This window comes from Sinocyclocheilus anshuiensis, unplaced genomic scaffold, assembly GCF_001515605.1.
Source record: "Sinocyclocheilus anshuiensis isolate Anshui unplaced genomic scaffold, SAMN03320099.WGS_v1.1 scaffold208, whole genome shotgun sequence".
Taxonomy (NCBI): Eukaryota; Metazoa; Chordata; class Actinopteri; order Cypriniformes; family Cyprinidae; genus Sinocyclocheilus; species Sinocyclocheilus anshuiensis.
The window spans coordinates 1483858-1498644 of NW_015557186.1; the positions used below are offsets into that span (position 1 = coordinate 1483858).

Genomic DNA, 14787 nt, shown 5'->3' on the forward strand with positions numbered 1-14787 from the left:
CTATGAGTGTTAAACGGTCAAGTAACAATTAACACAAAGAACCTTTATTTTTTGGTGTACAAAAAAAATCCAGTAAGATTTAACAGTTCTTACCATCAGCACACTATTGCGGTCCATATTCAAAGATGAGCACCCTAGAGGCAGAGTCCTCACCGACAACAGAACAGCCTCCCATAGACAAACCAGATGGCTGGATCAGTTGGCCATCGCTAAACAAATCCTTCTTTACCTCCACAAGAACCCAGTTCTCACCGCATTGAACAGCCACACTACTGGGAGTCACGGGTTGCCTTAACTGGAAGTCCACTGCCAACTCACTTTGCACCTCTGGAACGATGCGAAACCTCCAGTCCAAAGGCTTGACTGGACCCTGCAACAGCTGCTTCTCCTGAAAACCAAGAGGCTCCTGCACAAATCCTCTGGAGTCCAGACTCTGAAACTGAGAAGACTTTTGCAAAGGATTCAAGACCCCTTGAAAAGAAAGAGCAGGACCTCTGGAAGCTGGATCTGATTGGAGCTTCATGCTCCTTGGACTTTGACTGTACATCAAACTTCCACATGCATTCTTCAGATCAAACACCACAATCACAGCCACCACTAACACACCTTGCAAGATGCCCATCCTGACAAACTTTGACACAGTACCCACCAGTGCTTGGCTTTGCCATTAAGTACAGCTTTGAATTTAGGTGGCTCCACCCCTTTCAGCTGAACTGATTACCTTTGATTCTCATCTGGACTTGTAGAGTTTATGCATTAGCAAATGAGAACGTTCTAGCAGTGCTTCTCAAAGTCCGGACTCAGGTCCGGGAGGGAATTCAATCCGGACCCACCTCCATTTCATATTTTAAGAGCACTAATTGTGTGTAATGGATTAAAAGTGTAGATTTCCTACTTTGATAAATGCATGTTAAACTTGTAAATCATTTGTTTAGTTTTTAATGTGTTTTTGGAGATGGTCCGAAATTAAAGCGAAGACGAGTTATTAAAAGTTTTCCTGCGTGACATTGTTGTCATGACATTCAGTGAGCATATGACGTTTGATGTAATCGCGCGGGGTAATCGGGCGACACTTCACCTTGACCGCAGTGAGCGTTTGGTGTGAGGATGTCCATTACGAGGAAAAGAAAAGTTGACGAAGAAAATAGAGTTTTCAAAGAAGATTGGACAGAGAGGTACGCGTTCATTTTGCCCAAATCCAGCACGAAGCCATTGTGTTCGATTTGTAATGAGACTTGTGAAGAGTGGAAATGTCAAACGGCACTATGAAACAAAGCACAGACATTTTGAAAGGCAATATCCACAAACTACAGAGGTGAGGACAGCAAAACTACGACAGCTAAAGTCTTCGTATGAATCAACAAACAAGTTTCTTGTGAGAGCTCTGACACAGCAAGAAAGAGCTACAGAAGCATCTTTTCGGGTGGTCTAGGTACTAGGCAAGAACAAGAAGCCATTCTCTGATGCAGAGATAGTTAAAGAGTGTTTAGTGGAGATAGCAGAGTCTTTGTTTGAGGGAAAGGAGAGACAGGAGATGTCAAAGAAATTAAAGAAAATTCCACTATCCAATGACACTTCAACCAGGAGAACAGAAGTACTTGCCCATGACTTAGTTAAGCATTTAACTGATGATATCAAAGATGCACCCTGCCTTTCACTTGCAGTGGATGAGTCAACAGATGGCACAGACCAAGCCCAGCTATGTGTGCTTGTCAGATACTTCAGCAAGGCAAAGGGGACATTCTGTGAAGACTTTCTGGGCCTTACTCCACTCTGTCACACTAGAGGAGAAGACATCTATGAAGCTATCATGCAGATGCTTAATGAAAGGGAAATTGATGTCAAGAATGTTGTGTCCATCGCTACTGATGGTGCTCCAGCCATGATAGGGAAGGAGAAGGGAGCTGTTCAACGGCTGAAAGAGGAGCACTCAGACCTGCTGACATACCACTATATAATACACCAGTCAATGCTGTGTGCTAGCCTTGGAAAAGAATATTCAGACGTCATGGAAACTATTATGAAGCTTGTGAACTACCTGAGAGCATCTTCTGCCCTTCAGCTCCATCTTCTGAGGGCATTCCTGACTGAGGTGAGAATTAATTTTACTTTTTACTTCTACTGTGTTTTTCTTTGGGTGGGTCAATGGGGGATTATTAAGTGGTGACCACACACATACACACACACACACACACAGAGAGAGAGAGACTGCACACATAAAAATATTGCTTCAGAGGCAAAGCATTTAAATCTTTAACAATTTGAATCAATGGGGAAACTACGGCACAAATTAATGCTCATACAGGTCAAACCTTATTTCACATATGTTTTTTTTATGTATATAATCATTTTCAATTGTAAATAAAATGTAGGAGAAATGTATAATATGCATTTGGAAGTATTAACAGTTGTCATCAAAATCTACTTACAGCAGATTAAAAGCTTTTACATTTACAGCATTTACAAGGTGTTTGTTTTCACAAAAACAAAAAAATAATGTATTTATTTATTTTTTTAAATATGTTTTCTTCCTCTTACCAGGTAAATGCTGCTTATGATGACTTACTCCTCAATAACAATGTGAGGTGACTGAGTAAGGGAAGAGTCTTGGAGAGGTTTTGGGTCATCAGGAAAGATTTGGAGATGTTTTTGTCACAGCAGAAGAATGTCAAAGCCAGGCATTACTTGGATTTTCTAAGGAATGATGACAGCATGGAGCTTGTGGCCTTTTTAGTGGACATAACATCTCATCTAAATGAGCTGAATCTGAGGCTCCAGGGCCAAGGTAACACTGTGTGTGATCTGATGGCAGCAGTAAGCTCCTTTGAAAGGCGGCTGGAGATCTTTAAGAGTGATATCACAGGGCCACATATCCACTTTCCAACTCCAGCAGACTAATGGCAATCACCATCATCACCATCTTTCCTTTTTGGAGAATCTAGCTGAAAATTTCAGGGAGCGCTTTGAGGGCTTCAATGTTGGCAGACAAGTACTGCTCTGCATTCCATCTCCATTCCTGGTCAAGAATGTTGAGGAGTTTTCAAAAGAAACCAAGAGCATCTTCCCATGGGCAAGCATCTCTGCAGATTGAACTAATTGACTTGCAGGAAAATGTGGCTTTATGGGAAGTGGACTGTGACACTGTTACCTTTTGGACTAAAATGGTCACAGCTGAAAATTTCCCTAACCTACAGAAAGTAGCCATCTGTGTTCTTGCCATGTTTGGATCAACGTATCGGTGTGAGTCTGCATTCTCAGCCATGGATGTTGTGAAGAACTCATACTGCAGCAGCTTGACTAATGAACATTTAGGCCAGTGTCTCTGTCTAGCAACCACACCTTTTGTGCCACGGTTTAGGCAGCTGATGGAAGACAGACAGTGCCATTTCTCACATTAGACTGCTCTGTATTTTGCACCATGCTACTTTTGGCCTACTTGTGTTTTGTTCAATTTAATGCTGACTCTTAAATTCATTGTTTTGCTACTTTTGCAGTTGTTACCAATGTATTTTGAAGGCAAAAGGCACTTTATTTTTTTTCAAAAAAATGTGTTGATTTGTAGTGCATATTATGCATGTTTATTAAAAACAAGTTCTGTGATAACCAATATTTCTGGACCTTTGACATTGACGAAAATTCAGATTTGGACCTTTGAAAGTAGACCTTGAGAACCTCTGCTCTAGAGTGTCACTAGCCAATAGAAGGTTTGATATGGATCGGAGGTTTTCATCTACACTCATGGCGTGGCCCAAACAGAGGCTTGTTGCAAATGATTTTGTCCAAAAATACTGGTGTCATTATGATTATTTAACTGCTCCTGATTGAGACGGAGTGTCCCTGAACTCAAATCGTAAATATCAAACTCTTGATCAGGCTGCCTCTGACATGATTCCCACAAAAGCCAATGAGAGTGAGCAAGTGTCAATTTACAGAATGTTGCATGCTTCTATAGCTGAAACTTGGCAGCCACAAATATGCCACGAAAGCAGAGTACTGTCAAAGAACATCACCCATATTCTTTTTTCTATTTTGTTTTTCACCGTACAACAGAACACGTGCTAGGAGAGCGAGCTGACGATTGACCTCTATGTGTTTTTCTTCTTGAGTCTCGTTTGATCTTGTCACTGAAACCATTCCTACTATCAAGTGTGTGATCTTGCGGTCTGTTCAAATCAAGTGTGCACATTCAGGGGATTGTAAGGCTAAAAATCTTATTGTCTAAAGACTAAAAAAGTCTTAATGTCTGTGGTCTCCCATGCTTTTAAAATCAGTTAAATTATAAAAATCTAGTGTCCCAAGCTTAAGGTCACACAAAAATTCATACAAAAACCTATTTTTAAGAGTTGTTCATTGGAACAGGTTTGGAAAAATGTAACATTCCATCATTTGCTCACCAATGGATCACCTGCAGTGAATGGGTGGCATTAGAATGAGAGTCCAAATGGCTGATAAAACCACAATAAGCCACAAGTAATTCACATCAGTTACGGTCTTGTGAAGTGAAAAGCTGTGCGTTTCTAAGAAACAAATCCATCAAGAAGTTTACCTTTGCACTGTTGTTTCTGGCCAAAATATCCATAACTCTTGCTTGTAAATATTCCTTGATTAGCGCATATTTCTATACTGATCAGATGAGACCACTTTTTTAGAGGAAGCAATATTATGGATTCCAAGTTAAAACGTCTTGGCTTGTTTCTTACAAACACACAGCTTCTTCCCTCACAAGACATTGACAGACTGGATTCCTGTGATTACTCATGGACTTTATTAAAACTAGTCTTAAATTGTTGATTTTGTTTGAAAAGGTCATCCACTGGGATTCCAAACAATATTAAGGTTCAATTTGAGTGTTGGTCAATGCTCTTTTGGGAATTATAACAGATTCACTGCACAACCTTACAAAAGCACAGGTTCGGCTCAAAAAAAAAAAAAAAAAAAAAAAAAAAAAAAAAAAAAATATTTTTAAAAAAAAATCTAGTGTCCCAAGCTTAAGGTCACACAAAAATTCATACAAAAACCTATTTTTAAGAGTTGTTCATTGGAACAGGTTTGGAAAAATGTAACATTCCATCATTTGCTCACCAATGGATCACCTGCAGTGAATGGGTGGCATTAGAATGAGAGTCCAAATGGCTGATAAAACCACAATAAGCCACAAGTAATTCACATCAGTTACGGTCTTGTGAAGTGAAAAGCTGTGCGTTTCTAAGAAACAAATCCATCAAGAAGTTTACCTTTGCACTGTTGTTTCTGGCCAAAATATCCATAACTCTTGCTTGTAAATATTCCTTGATTAGCGCATATTTCTATACTGATCAGATGAGACCACTTTTTTAGAGGAAGCAATATTATGGATTCCAAGTTAAAACGTCTTGGCTTGTTTCTTACAAACACACAGCTTCTTCCCTCACAAGACATTGACAGACTGGATTCCTGTGATTACTCATGGACTTTATTAAAACTAGTCTTAAATTGTTGATTTTGTTTGAAAAGGTCATCCACTGGGATTCCAAACAATATTAAGGTTCAATTTGAGTGTTGGTCAATGCTCTTTTGGGAATTATAACAGATTCACTGCACAACCTTACAAAAGCACAGGTTCGGCTCAAAAAAAAAAAAAAAAAAAAAAAAAAAAAAAAAACTACTAATTTGAAGTTAAAGCAATAACGTTAACTGCATAAGCAGCATACAAAATATCTGCAGTGCTTCAAGGAAGTGGGTGTTCCAGCAGGACTCTTGGCACAAATTCCGATTGGTGGAACTTAGCATCACAGGCAATGTATTCCACTTTCTCAGTAGGTCTTTCAAGGTGAAGTTTAGATTAACTGCCCTACCGAGAAAAGATTGCTTACCTTCTGGGACCAGAATAGGTACAGTAGGACTACCCTCATTTACAGCACAAATCAAGATTTGTTAAATTAGACAAAACGAGAATAGGTTTCTCCATTTATTGAAAACCAGCTGAAGCCTTCTGTCGCTCTTGAACCATTACAGGACCAAGTGATGCCTTGCCTTCCCACTGAATGCCTAGAAAAAGCAAATACCCAAGTTAAGTAGAGCACTTGACGTGTCAAAAGCAATCTTAAAGCAGCTACCTACCCCCAAAAGGAGCAGCATTTCCACCATCAGGACCACATGTGGAGTCACAGCAACCACAAGCTTGGTGGTTCCCATCAGCAGCAAGCCACCTGCAACAAGAAAAATCAGACACGGCACCTTCAACATGTTCTTAAGCAGCATGAACATACCCGTTGGAAAAGGAACAGGATTTGTGGAGAGCGTCACTGGGTGCAGAAGCAAGAGTGGCCTTCACAATACACGTTATGTAGATCTGCAAGTGACACGTAAGATGTCACAAAACCAAAGCAGATGGGAATAGTCAAATTCACTCAACACCTAGTACATACAGAAGGACTGGATCCTCCCTGGAACATGAAGGCCTCCAGCTGGAACCGGATCTTGTCTTCCTGGGTTCGAGGCATGAAGCGGGAGCTCGAAGCCGTAGCCTTGGCATCCACAAGGCACCTGATTTAAAACACACAGACCTCAATGTCATCTCTACAGCATAACGTCACTAGACCTTAGCTTAATTCTCAGGGACAAAGTGGTTAAAGAGCAGCTCAAGAAAAGTCAACCATTTGCTTATTATTTGGATCCCCATTAGCCTCCAAAGTGGTTGCTAGTCTTCCTGGGGTCCAGAAACCAATCCAAGACAAACGCCAACTTCACGCATCAAGTGCCATGACCCATGCTGAGTCCCAATGTGGCTACTTACGATGCTTTGGGACAAACTGCCACATCACAATTGCATCTTTAACAGACTGCTCCGTCACATAGTAAGACCCACCTGGTCACTGTAAACTGGCCTGTCAATTATCTGGTCACAGTTAACCTCCACATTTAAAACGCAAGTTCCTACCATACTGGAGAGAAGTCCCACATTGATCTGCCAGCCATGGTCTTTATGCAGAGAACTGCTAATTTTTGCATGCATTTTAAAAATGAATGCCCAAACGGATGTTTGTAAAGGTTGACGTTGTTCCACAAGAAATAAGATAACAACTTTTATCAGGTTAAGTGTTTAGTACCTAAAACCCCTTCATCTAAACCAGTCACTCGCATCCACCAGGTTAGTGGTTAACAGTGTTCGTAGATCTGAACCAATTCCTAACCAAAGCGCAATGATTGTGGGCAACATCAGCCATTAGTGTACGCTGATCCACACTTCAAAAATCAGAAATCATAAGCCATCCGGGGACTTTCAACATACTACACTTCCAGACAATTGTTTTTATCTCACAAGTTAGGATGGACAGTATGAACACTGGCATGCAGGGATGGTTATTCTCAGTGATGACAAAAAGCACTTACCAAGAGGAACTAAACGGTCACTTAACTCAACCCAATTATCAGTGATCAAGTGGTCACAGAACAAACTCGAGAAATAAAGTCAAAGACATGACTTTACCCATGATTCTCAATGAAGGAATATCTCGGAACAGCATTCACATCAGGTACTTGGGTGGCCACACAGCGGTCCACAAACACACGCAGTGGGACGTGGTTGTACACCTTCCCAGATGCCTCAATATTAATAACATCACCCAGGAAGTACAAGTTTGAAGGCCTCTGATAGGACCAGTCATCTGCAAGAGGAAAGAACAGTTTAGGCACAGCCTCACTCACAAGGCTTAAGATCTAAAGAAACTGCACAAACCCATCATGAGCTTCAGGGTGAACAGCAAGACTTCCTCGCCAACCTCCGTTGAGGAAAAAGGGACCCAAGCTGGCCTCAAGGCATTACTGTTCACATTATAGAACCTGCAGTTCAAGGAGGTACCAAAAACCTTATTCCAGTTGCAACACGACAAGTGCTGAAAGTCACATCCAGTCACTTACCTTTGATAGTGGCATTGAACGCCAACAACTGCACCATTGGTACGGGTAATCGGAGTGCCAGCAAGTGCCTCAGGAGTGTAGGTAACAGCAAAGGTGTAGACAAGCTCATCCTCAGTCATCTGTAAGAGATTGAAGTCGTTACCAAGAGGGTTCTCAACTAATCAAAATTGTGTTTTATCAGCCATGCCATAGAACTAATTTTGGTGCCCCAAAGCAGCTTTCAGTGAGCGGTTCTTAAAAGAAACTGAAAGTTCTGTGGAGGTTAAACATTCAAGTAACAAATGACACCAATGAAGAACCTTTAATTTTATTTTTTTAGTGTACAAATAATCAGTAAGATTTAACAGTTCTTACCATCAGCACACTATTACAATCCTGTAGTTCATATTCAAAGATGAGCACCCTAGAGGCAGTGTCCTCACCAACAACAGGGCAGCCTCCCATAGACAAACCAGATGGCTGGATCAGTTGACCATTGCTAAACAAATCCTTCTTTACCTCCACAAGAACCCGGTTCTCACCGCATTGGACAGCCACACTACTGGGAGTCACAGGTTGCCTCAACTGGAAGTCCACTGCCAACTCACTTCACACCTCTGGAACGATGGGAAACCTCCAGTCCAAAGGCTTGACTGGACCCTGCAACAGCTGCTTCTCCTGAAAACCAAGAGGCTCTTGCACAAATCCTCTGGAGTCCTGACTCTGAAACTGAGAAGCTTTTTGCAAAGGATTCAAGAATGCTTCAGAAAAAAGAGCAGGACCTCTGGAACCTGGATCTGGCCACGGCTTCATGCTGCTTGGACTTTGACTGCGTCTCAAACTTCCCCATGCACTCTTCAGGTCAAATGCCATAATCACAACCAACACAAACACACCTTGCAAAAAGCCCATCCTAACAAACCTTGACACAATACCCACCAGTGCTTGGCTTTGCCATTAAGTACAGCTTTGAATTTAGGCGGCTCCTCCCCTTTCAGCTTAATTGATTACCTTGATTCTCCTCTGGACTTGTAGAGTTTATGCATTAGCAAATGAGAACGTTCTAGAGGGTCACTAGCCAATAGAAGGCTTGATATGGATCTGAGGTTTTCATCATTCACAATTTTACAATTAAACGTTGACAGTTTGTCTATAATAGACAGTTAATGTCATTTAAAAAGCACATAAAATCACACAAATAAGAGAGATTATTCCTAAATAATTTATTTTTGTGAGTTTTTAATTTATTATTGGAACAAATTTGGAAAAATGTAGCATTCCATCACTTGCTCACCAATGGATCCTCTGCAGTGAATGGGTGGCATTAGAATGAGAGTCCAAACAGCTGATAAAAACATCACAATAATCCACAAGTAATTCATATTAATTACTGTCTTGTGAAGGGAAAAGCTGCATGTTTGTAAGAAACAAATCCATCATTAAGATATTTTCTAACTTTAAACTGTTACTTCTGGCCAAAATACCCATAATTCAAAATAACGCTTGCTTGTAAAGAGTGCTTGATCTGTGCATATTTCTATCCTGATTCAGATGAGACCACCTTTTTACTGGAGGAAGCAATATTATGGATTATGGACTCTAAGTTAAAACACCTTGTTTAATTTGTTTATTACAAACACGCAGGTTTTTGCTTCACAGGACTGGAGTCGTGTGGCTTACTTGTGGATTTTGTTTTATCAAAAATACAACACAAATTGTTGATCTTGAGTTTTAAACGGAAATCAGTTCTTGACTGTCTTGAAGCGTTAAAACGAGTCAATCTTAAACTGAAAGTAATGATATCAATAGTGAAACATGGCTCCAGGGGGTTAATAAAGGCCTCCTGAAGCAAATCGATGTGTAGTTGGAATAGAAATATCCATATTTAAAACTTTATAAACCATATTCTTTAGCTTCCACTAAATGTTGTACATGTGTCCATGAGAGAGTGACGTTCCAGCAGATGACGTAGGCACAGTGTAATCTCCAGTGAGAGGCAACAAACACAGACGAGCAGAGAAGAGAGCAAAACAAAACACCGGTCACGATTTAGAAGTACAAAACAAGGATTTGTAAAGAAAAATGTCAGAGGATTTCGATATAAAACAAGAGGAGACTGGTTTTACTTTGCTAAACAAATGAAACTTTGCTTCTCTAAACAAACTTGGTTCTTGTGAGACGAACATATTCTCACCGGAGCATATGCTACATATACATCATCGGCTGGAACGCCACTCTCTTGTGAACACACATACCAGTTAGCGAAAGCTAGAGATGACATTTTATAAAGTTTTAAACATGGTTATTTTTATTTCCAATACACATCGATTTGCTTCAGGAGCCCTTTATTAACTCCCCGGAACTGTGTGGAGCACTTATTTTTATGATGGATGGATGCAGTTTATTGGACTACAATTGAATATCACCCATTCACTGCCATTATAAAGCTGGGAACAGCCAGGACATTTTTAAAATATAAAACCGATTGTATTCACATGAAAGAAGAAAGTCATATACACCTAGGATGTCTTGAGGGTGAGTAAATTATGGGGTAATTTTCATTTTTGGGTTAACCATCCCTTTAATTCCAGACAATATTATGATTCAGTTTGAGTGTTATGTGGTCAATGATTTTTGGGGGGGGGAATTATAACCAATCTGCTGCACAAAAACCCTTACAACAGTACAGGTTCTGAGAGTTTGGCACACTGCATATAAAACTGAACTTAAGAGAGATGCATGCCACTTTCCTGAATTAAAATGCATGAGACCAGTAACCCAACTGAAGGTGAAAAATTCCAAAAGTGGGAAATGATTCTTATAGTTGAAAACTGGAAGTGTGCTTCTTTTAACATACCTATTGATCTAAAAGTATGCATGTACCAGCACCCTGATCCAGAAGACTGTCAACAAGGCATATTCGAAACAAATTTGAAATCATGATCAATTCTATTTGGGGATGTAAGGAGAAATAAAATTATTCATTTGAATTTAGCCAACATACAGAAAGCAATACGTTCACTGCATAAGATGCACACAAAATATCTGCAGTGCTTCAAGGAAGTGGGCGATCAAGCAGAACTCTTAGCACAAACTCCGATTGGTGGAACTCTATATAGCATCATTCATGGCCTATGTATTACACTTTTAAACAATTATTTTAAACTTAGCATAAACCAAGTTCAAAGTAGGTCTATCTTTAAAAAAAAAAAAAAAAAAGTATATATTCGTTCACAACACCCCCCAGTGCTTGGCTTTGCCATTAAGTACAGGTTTGACAGGACATTGATTGATGGACTGGAGTCGTGTGGATTACTTGCGGATTTTATTCAATTGTTGATCTTGAGTATTAAATGGAAATCAGTTCTTGACTCTCTTGAATTAAAATGATAATGTAACATAAGAATCGTCAATCGTCCTAAACTCAGAGTAATGATATTAGTGACACTGTGCTGTGCAAGAAACTAAACGCCCGAGATGTTGCACAAGTGACAAAACAGATTTGAAAACATCTTAAAGGGATAGTTCACCCAAAAATGAAAATGATCTCATGATTTACTCACCGTCAAGCCATCCTAAGTGTATATGACTTTCTTCTTTCAGACGAATACAATTGCAGTGGTGGAGGTAACGAATTACAACTACTCACGTTACTGTAATTAAGTCGTTTTTTCGGGTACTTGTACTTTTTTGAGTATATTTTTAAAGCTGTACTTTTACTTGTACTTAAGTACAAATTAAGCAAAATAATCAACTTCGTTACTTTTAAATCATAGTTCGTTACGGAGTACGCCCACAATTTGAATTAATATTCAAACCTTTGACGGCACTTCAGTAGCCAATAAAGATATCCGATCGTGAACGGACCAATAAAAGCCCTGATATCTGAACCGGGAAAAGCGCTGCTGCAGCAGGTGAAGAGCTGATCAAACAGTGAGGGAGCTCAGCGTAATTTATGGACTTAAAGTTTGGAGAAACAAACTACATGGTAGTGTTATCATAAATATCTATATTTTGATACCGATACTGAAATGTCTGACACGGTTCCATTACTTATTTTCCCCAGTATCTACCGAATATACACCGATACACGCTGCGTCTCTCTTTCCTCTCCGACAGTGAGTTTGACACGCATCCACCTCCTGTCAATTACAGTCTGAATATCCGCGCGGGATTGCAGGTATTCAGCATAATTTTAATCAAATGTGGCGAGCGCTTTATTGTAACATGAAAACACATTCATGTAATCGCAGAAAACTGGATGCGAGCTCTCAAATAGGCCTAACATATACAAATGAACTGCCTGTCCTCTATGAAATGCACCAGAAAGTCTTTCAACAATCAAAGATGGAACTTTAATTTCTTTACATGTCAGTTTATGCTAGAAATGTTTTGGAATGAGATATTTGTCTGATTTGTACATATACATATCCTAGTCTGCCTAACTGCATTACTACATTGTACAGTCATTACAGGTCAAAGCCATCTGATGTTCCATTTATCTAAATAAATAGGCGTAACATACTGTATATGGCTCTTAAATCACTGCTTATAAAAGTTCAGTGTTGTCATACTGCTTATAAAAGTTCACTGTTGTCATATTTGGAACACCTCAAACTGAATTGAGGTCATTTGTTTTATAATTGTATTACTGACTGTGTACTTGTCTTTTTGTTTTGCCAAATTAATTCAGTTTGAAATCAAATTTGAAAACAAGCTTCTTTGTGTTGTAAGCTTTTGCAATAAAGTTACCCTATTTTAAAGACACAAATACACAGAATGAGCAAATGTTTAAGATTGAGATTTTTGTAATGGTAATGGATCAATATTTATATGTAGCCTATGTAAATAAAAGCCTATATTAAAATTTGTTCATCATATAAAGGGAATATGTCTTTTTAGAAGTCTTGGATTAAACCAATTTCAAAGCTTGAAATAATGATTGCCTTGAAAAATATGGATGGATAAAAAAAAATATTAAAAAATATCTATATGGCAGTATACAGTATGTGGTAGTTTTGCCAGCTAGTTGTCAAGAAATAAAAAATGATCCTACTTACTTTTTAGTGCACATTACTAGTCTTGTGAACAATTAAACCGTGCAAGTCAATACACTGAAACAAAATTTTGTCTGCCGTCATAATCTTTAATCAAAAACTGAAAATTGGCTTCTGCTCTGAAATTACGTTCTGGCTCTGATGACGTCAGTTTGACAGCTTCGGGAGAATCCTCTTATTAAGTATGACATAAGGACTGCTGTTTCCGGGTCCATGCCTCTACTTATTTCACTTGAGAATACTATCTCAACAGCCATTTATGAGCATTATTTAATTAATATTACATATTTAAGCTAAGCATTTAAAAAAATTGCTGTGCACACTACAGTCTCCGTGCTCACATTGTCTCAGACACTAATATTGTAGCTGAATCACTGTCAGGCTAGCTGGGATTTCAGTATGGAGATAAAGGTTAGGGTTATGATTTTTCAGTGTTACATGACATCATGAGTGTGTATACGCACAGTCTGTTGTTTTTTTGGGGGGGGCGTCTGGCAGAGCGTTAGGACCCAGAAGCGGTGAAGTGTGATATCAGATGTAACAAGCAGATATTCTTAGGTGGAGTGGAGGTGCACCACAATAAAACCCCGCCCTTTATTCAATATTCAGTTTCACCTGGCAATACAGCACAACACTGAAGTCAGTTTAATATTATTCAAGGTATTGAAGTTAGAAATTCCTGTATCATGACCACTAATTCACATACTTTGTCAAGAAGCTAAAAGTGGGTTTTGTTCAAAGTAGCTATTATCCATAGATCTTTGATACGAATTAATATTTTTTGGTAATTCATTAAATATCTCCGGCTAAAAAGTAACTAGTAATCCGAGTAGTTTTTGAGAGGAGTAGTTTGTGCTTTTACTTAAGTACTGTTTTGACACCAGTACTTTTACTTGTAATTGAGTATTATTTCAGTAATGTAACAGTACTTGTACTTAAGTACAAATTTTCAATACTCTTTCCATCACTGTACAATTAGAGTTATATATACACACACACTAAAAATGTCCTTGCTCTTCCAAGCTTAATAATGAGTGAATGGTAAACTGTCAATCATAAATTAAGTGCTCCACACGGTTCCAGGGGGTTAATAAAGGCCTCCTGAATCAAATCTGTGTATTAGCAATACAAATATCCGTATTTAAAACTATACACACACCTTAAGCTTCCACTAACTGACGTATGCATGTCCGTGAGAGTGTGATGTTCCAGCAGATGTCATAGGACAGGAAAAACTACCCCTTTAATTCCAGACAATATTGAAGTTCAGATTATGATAGTCAAAGGTTTTTTTTTTATTTTTTATTTTTTTTTTAAAAACTGCACTTGAGACGCATGCCACTTTCCACTATTAAAATACATAAAACCTACAGAACCCAATTGAAGGTGGAAAAATCTAAAAAGTGGTAAGTGTTGCAGAATTGACATGCTGAAAACAAGGCATACGCTTCTAACATACCCATCTAAAAATCATGCATTTAGACCATCAAGGCATATTGGAAACAAATTTAAAACCATGGACAATTCTATTTGGTGATGCAAGGAGAAATAAAACCACTCCTTTGAAGTTACCAAAATATAATGCATACAAAATATCGGCAGTGCTTCAGGGAAGTGGGTGTTCAAGTAGAACTCTTGGGGCAGAGACTCCAATTGGCGGAACAATTTATAGCATCATGGGCAACGGATTCCACCCAATTCTTTAAACTGCGCTTAAACCAAGCTCACAGTAGGTCTCTTTAAAGGTTAAGTTAATTACCCTTCTGAGAAAAGGGAGCTTTTCCGTCTAGAAAGAGAATAGGTACAGTAGGACTACCAGTTTACCCACATTTACAGCACATTCAACTCCAAA

At 39.0% G+C, this 14787-nt stretch overlaps 1 protein-coding gene and 1 pseudogene across 1 annotated transcript; one reads left to right on the top strand and one right to left on the bottom strand.

Moving 5' to 3' along the window:
- The window catches only part of LOC107678726 (zona pellucida sperm-binding protein 3-like), a 16102-nt pseudogene extending 7298 nt beyond the window's left edge, over window positions 1-8804 (bottom strand).
- Window positions 737-3488, top strand: LOC107678735 (protein ZBED8-like). Its single transcript, XM_016474113.1, has 2 exons — window positions 737-2092; window positions 2542-3488. The coding sequence occupies exons 1-2, from the start codon at window positions 1535-1537 to the stop codon at window positions 2587-2589; spliced, it is 606 nt and encodes a 201-aa protein (XP_016329599.1). The 5' UTR covers window positions 737-1534; the 3' UTR covers window positions 2590-3488.
- Window positions 8805-14787: the final 5983 nt, after the last annotated feature.

Bases quoted from the DNA above. Each gene is read 5' to 3' on its own strand.
- LOC107678735 (XM_016474113.1), top strand. From the start codon at position 1,535: ATGTCAAAGAAATTAAAGAAAATTCCACTATCCAATGACACTTCAACC. The intron at 2,093-2,541 runs GTGAGAATTAAT...TCCTCTTACCAG, and splicing joins TGAGGGCATTCCTGACTGAG to GTAAATGCTGCTTATGATGA.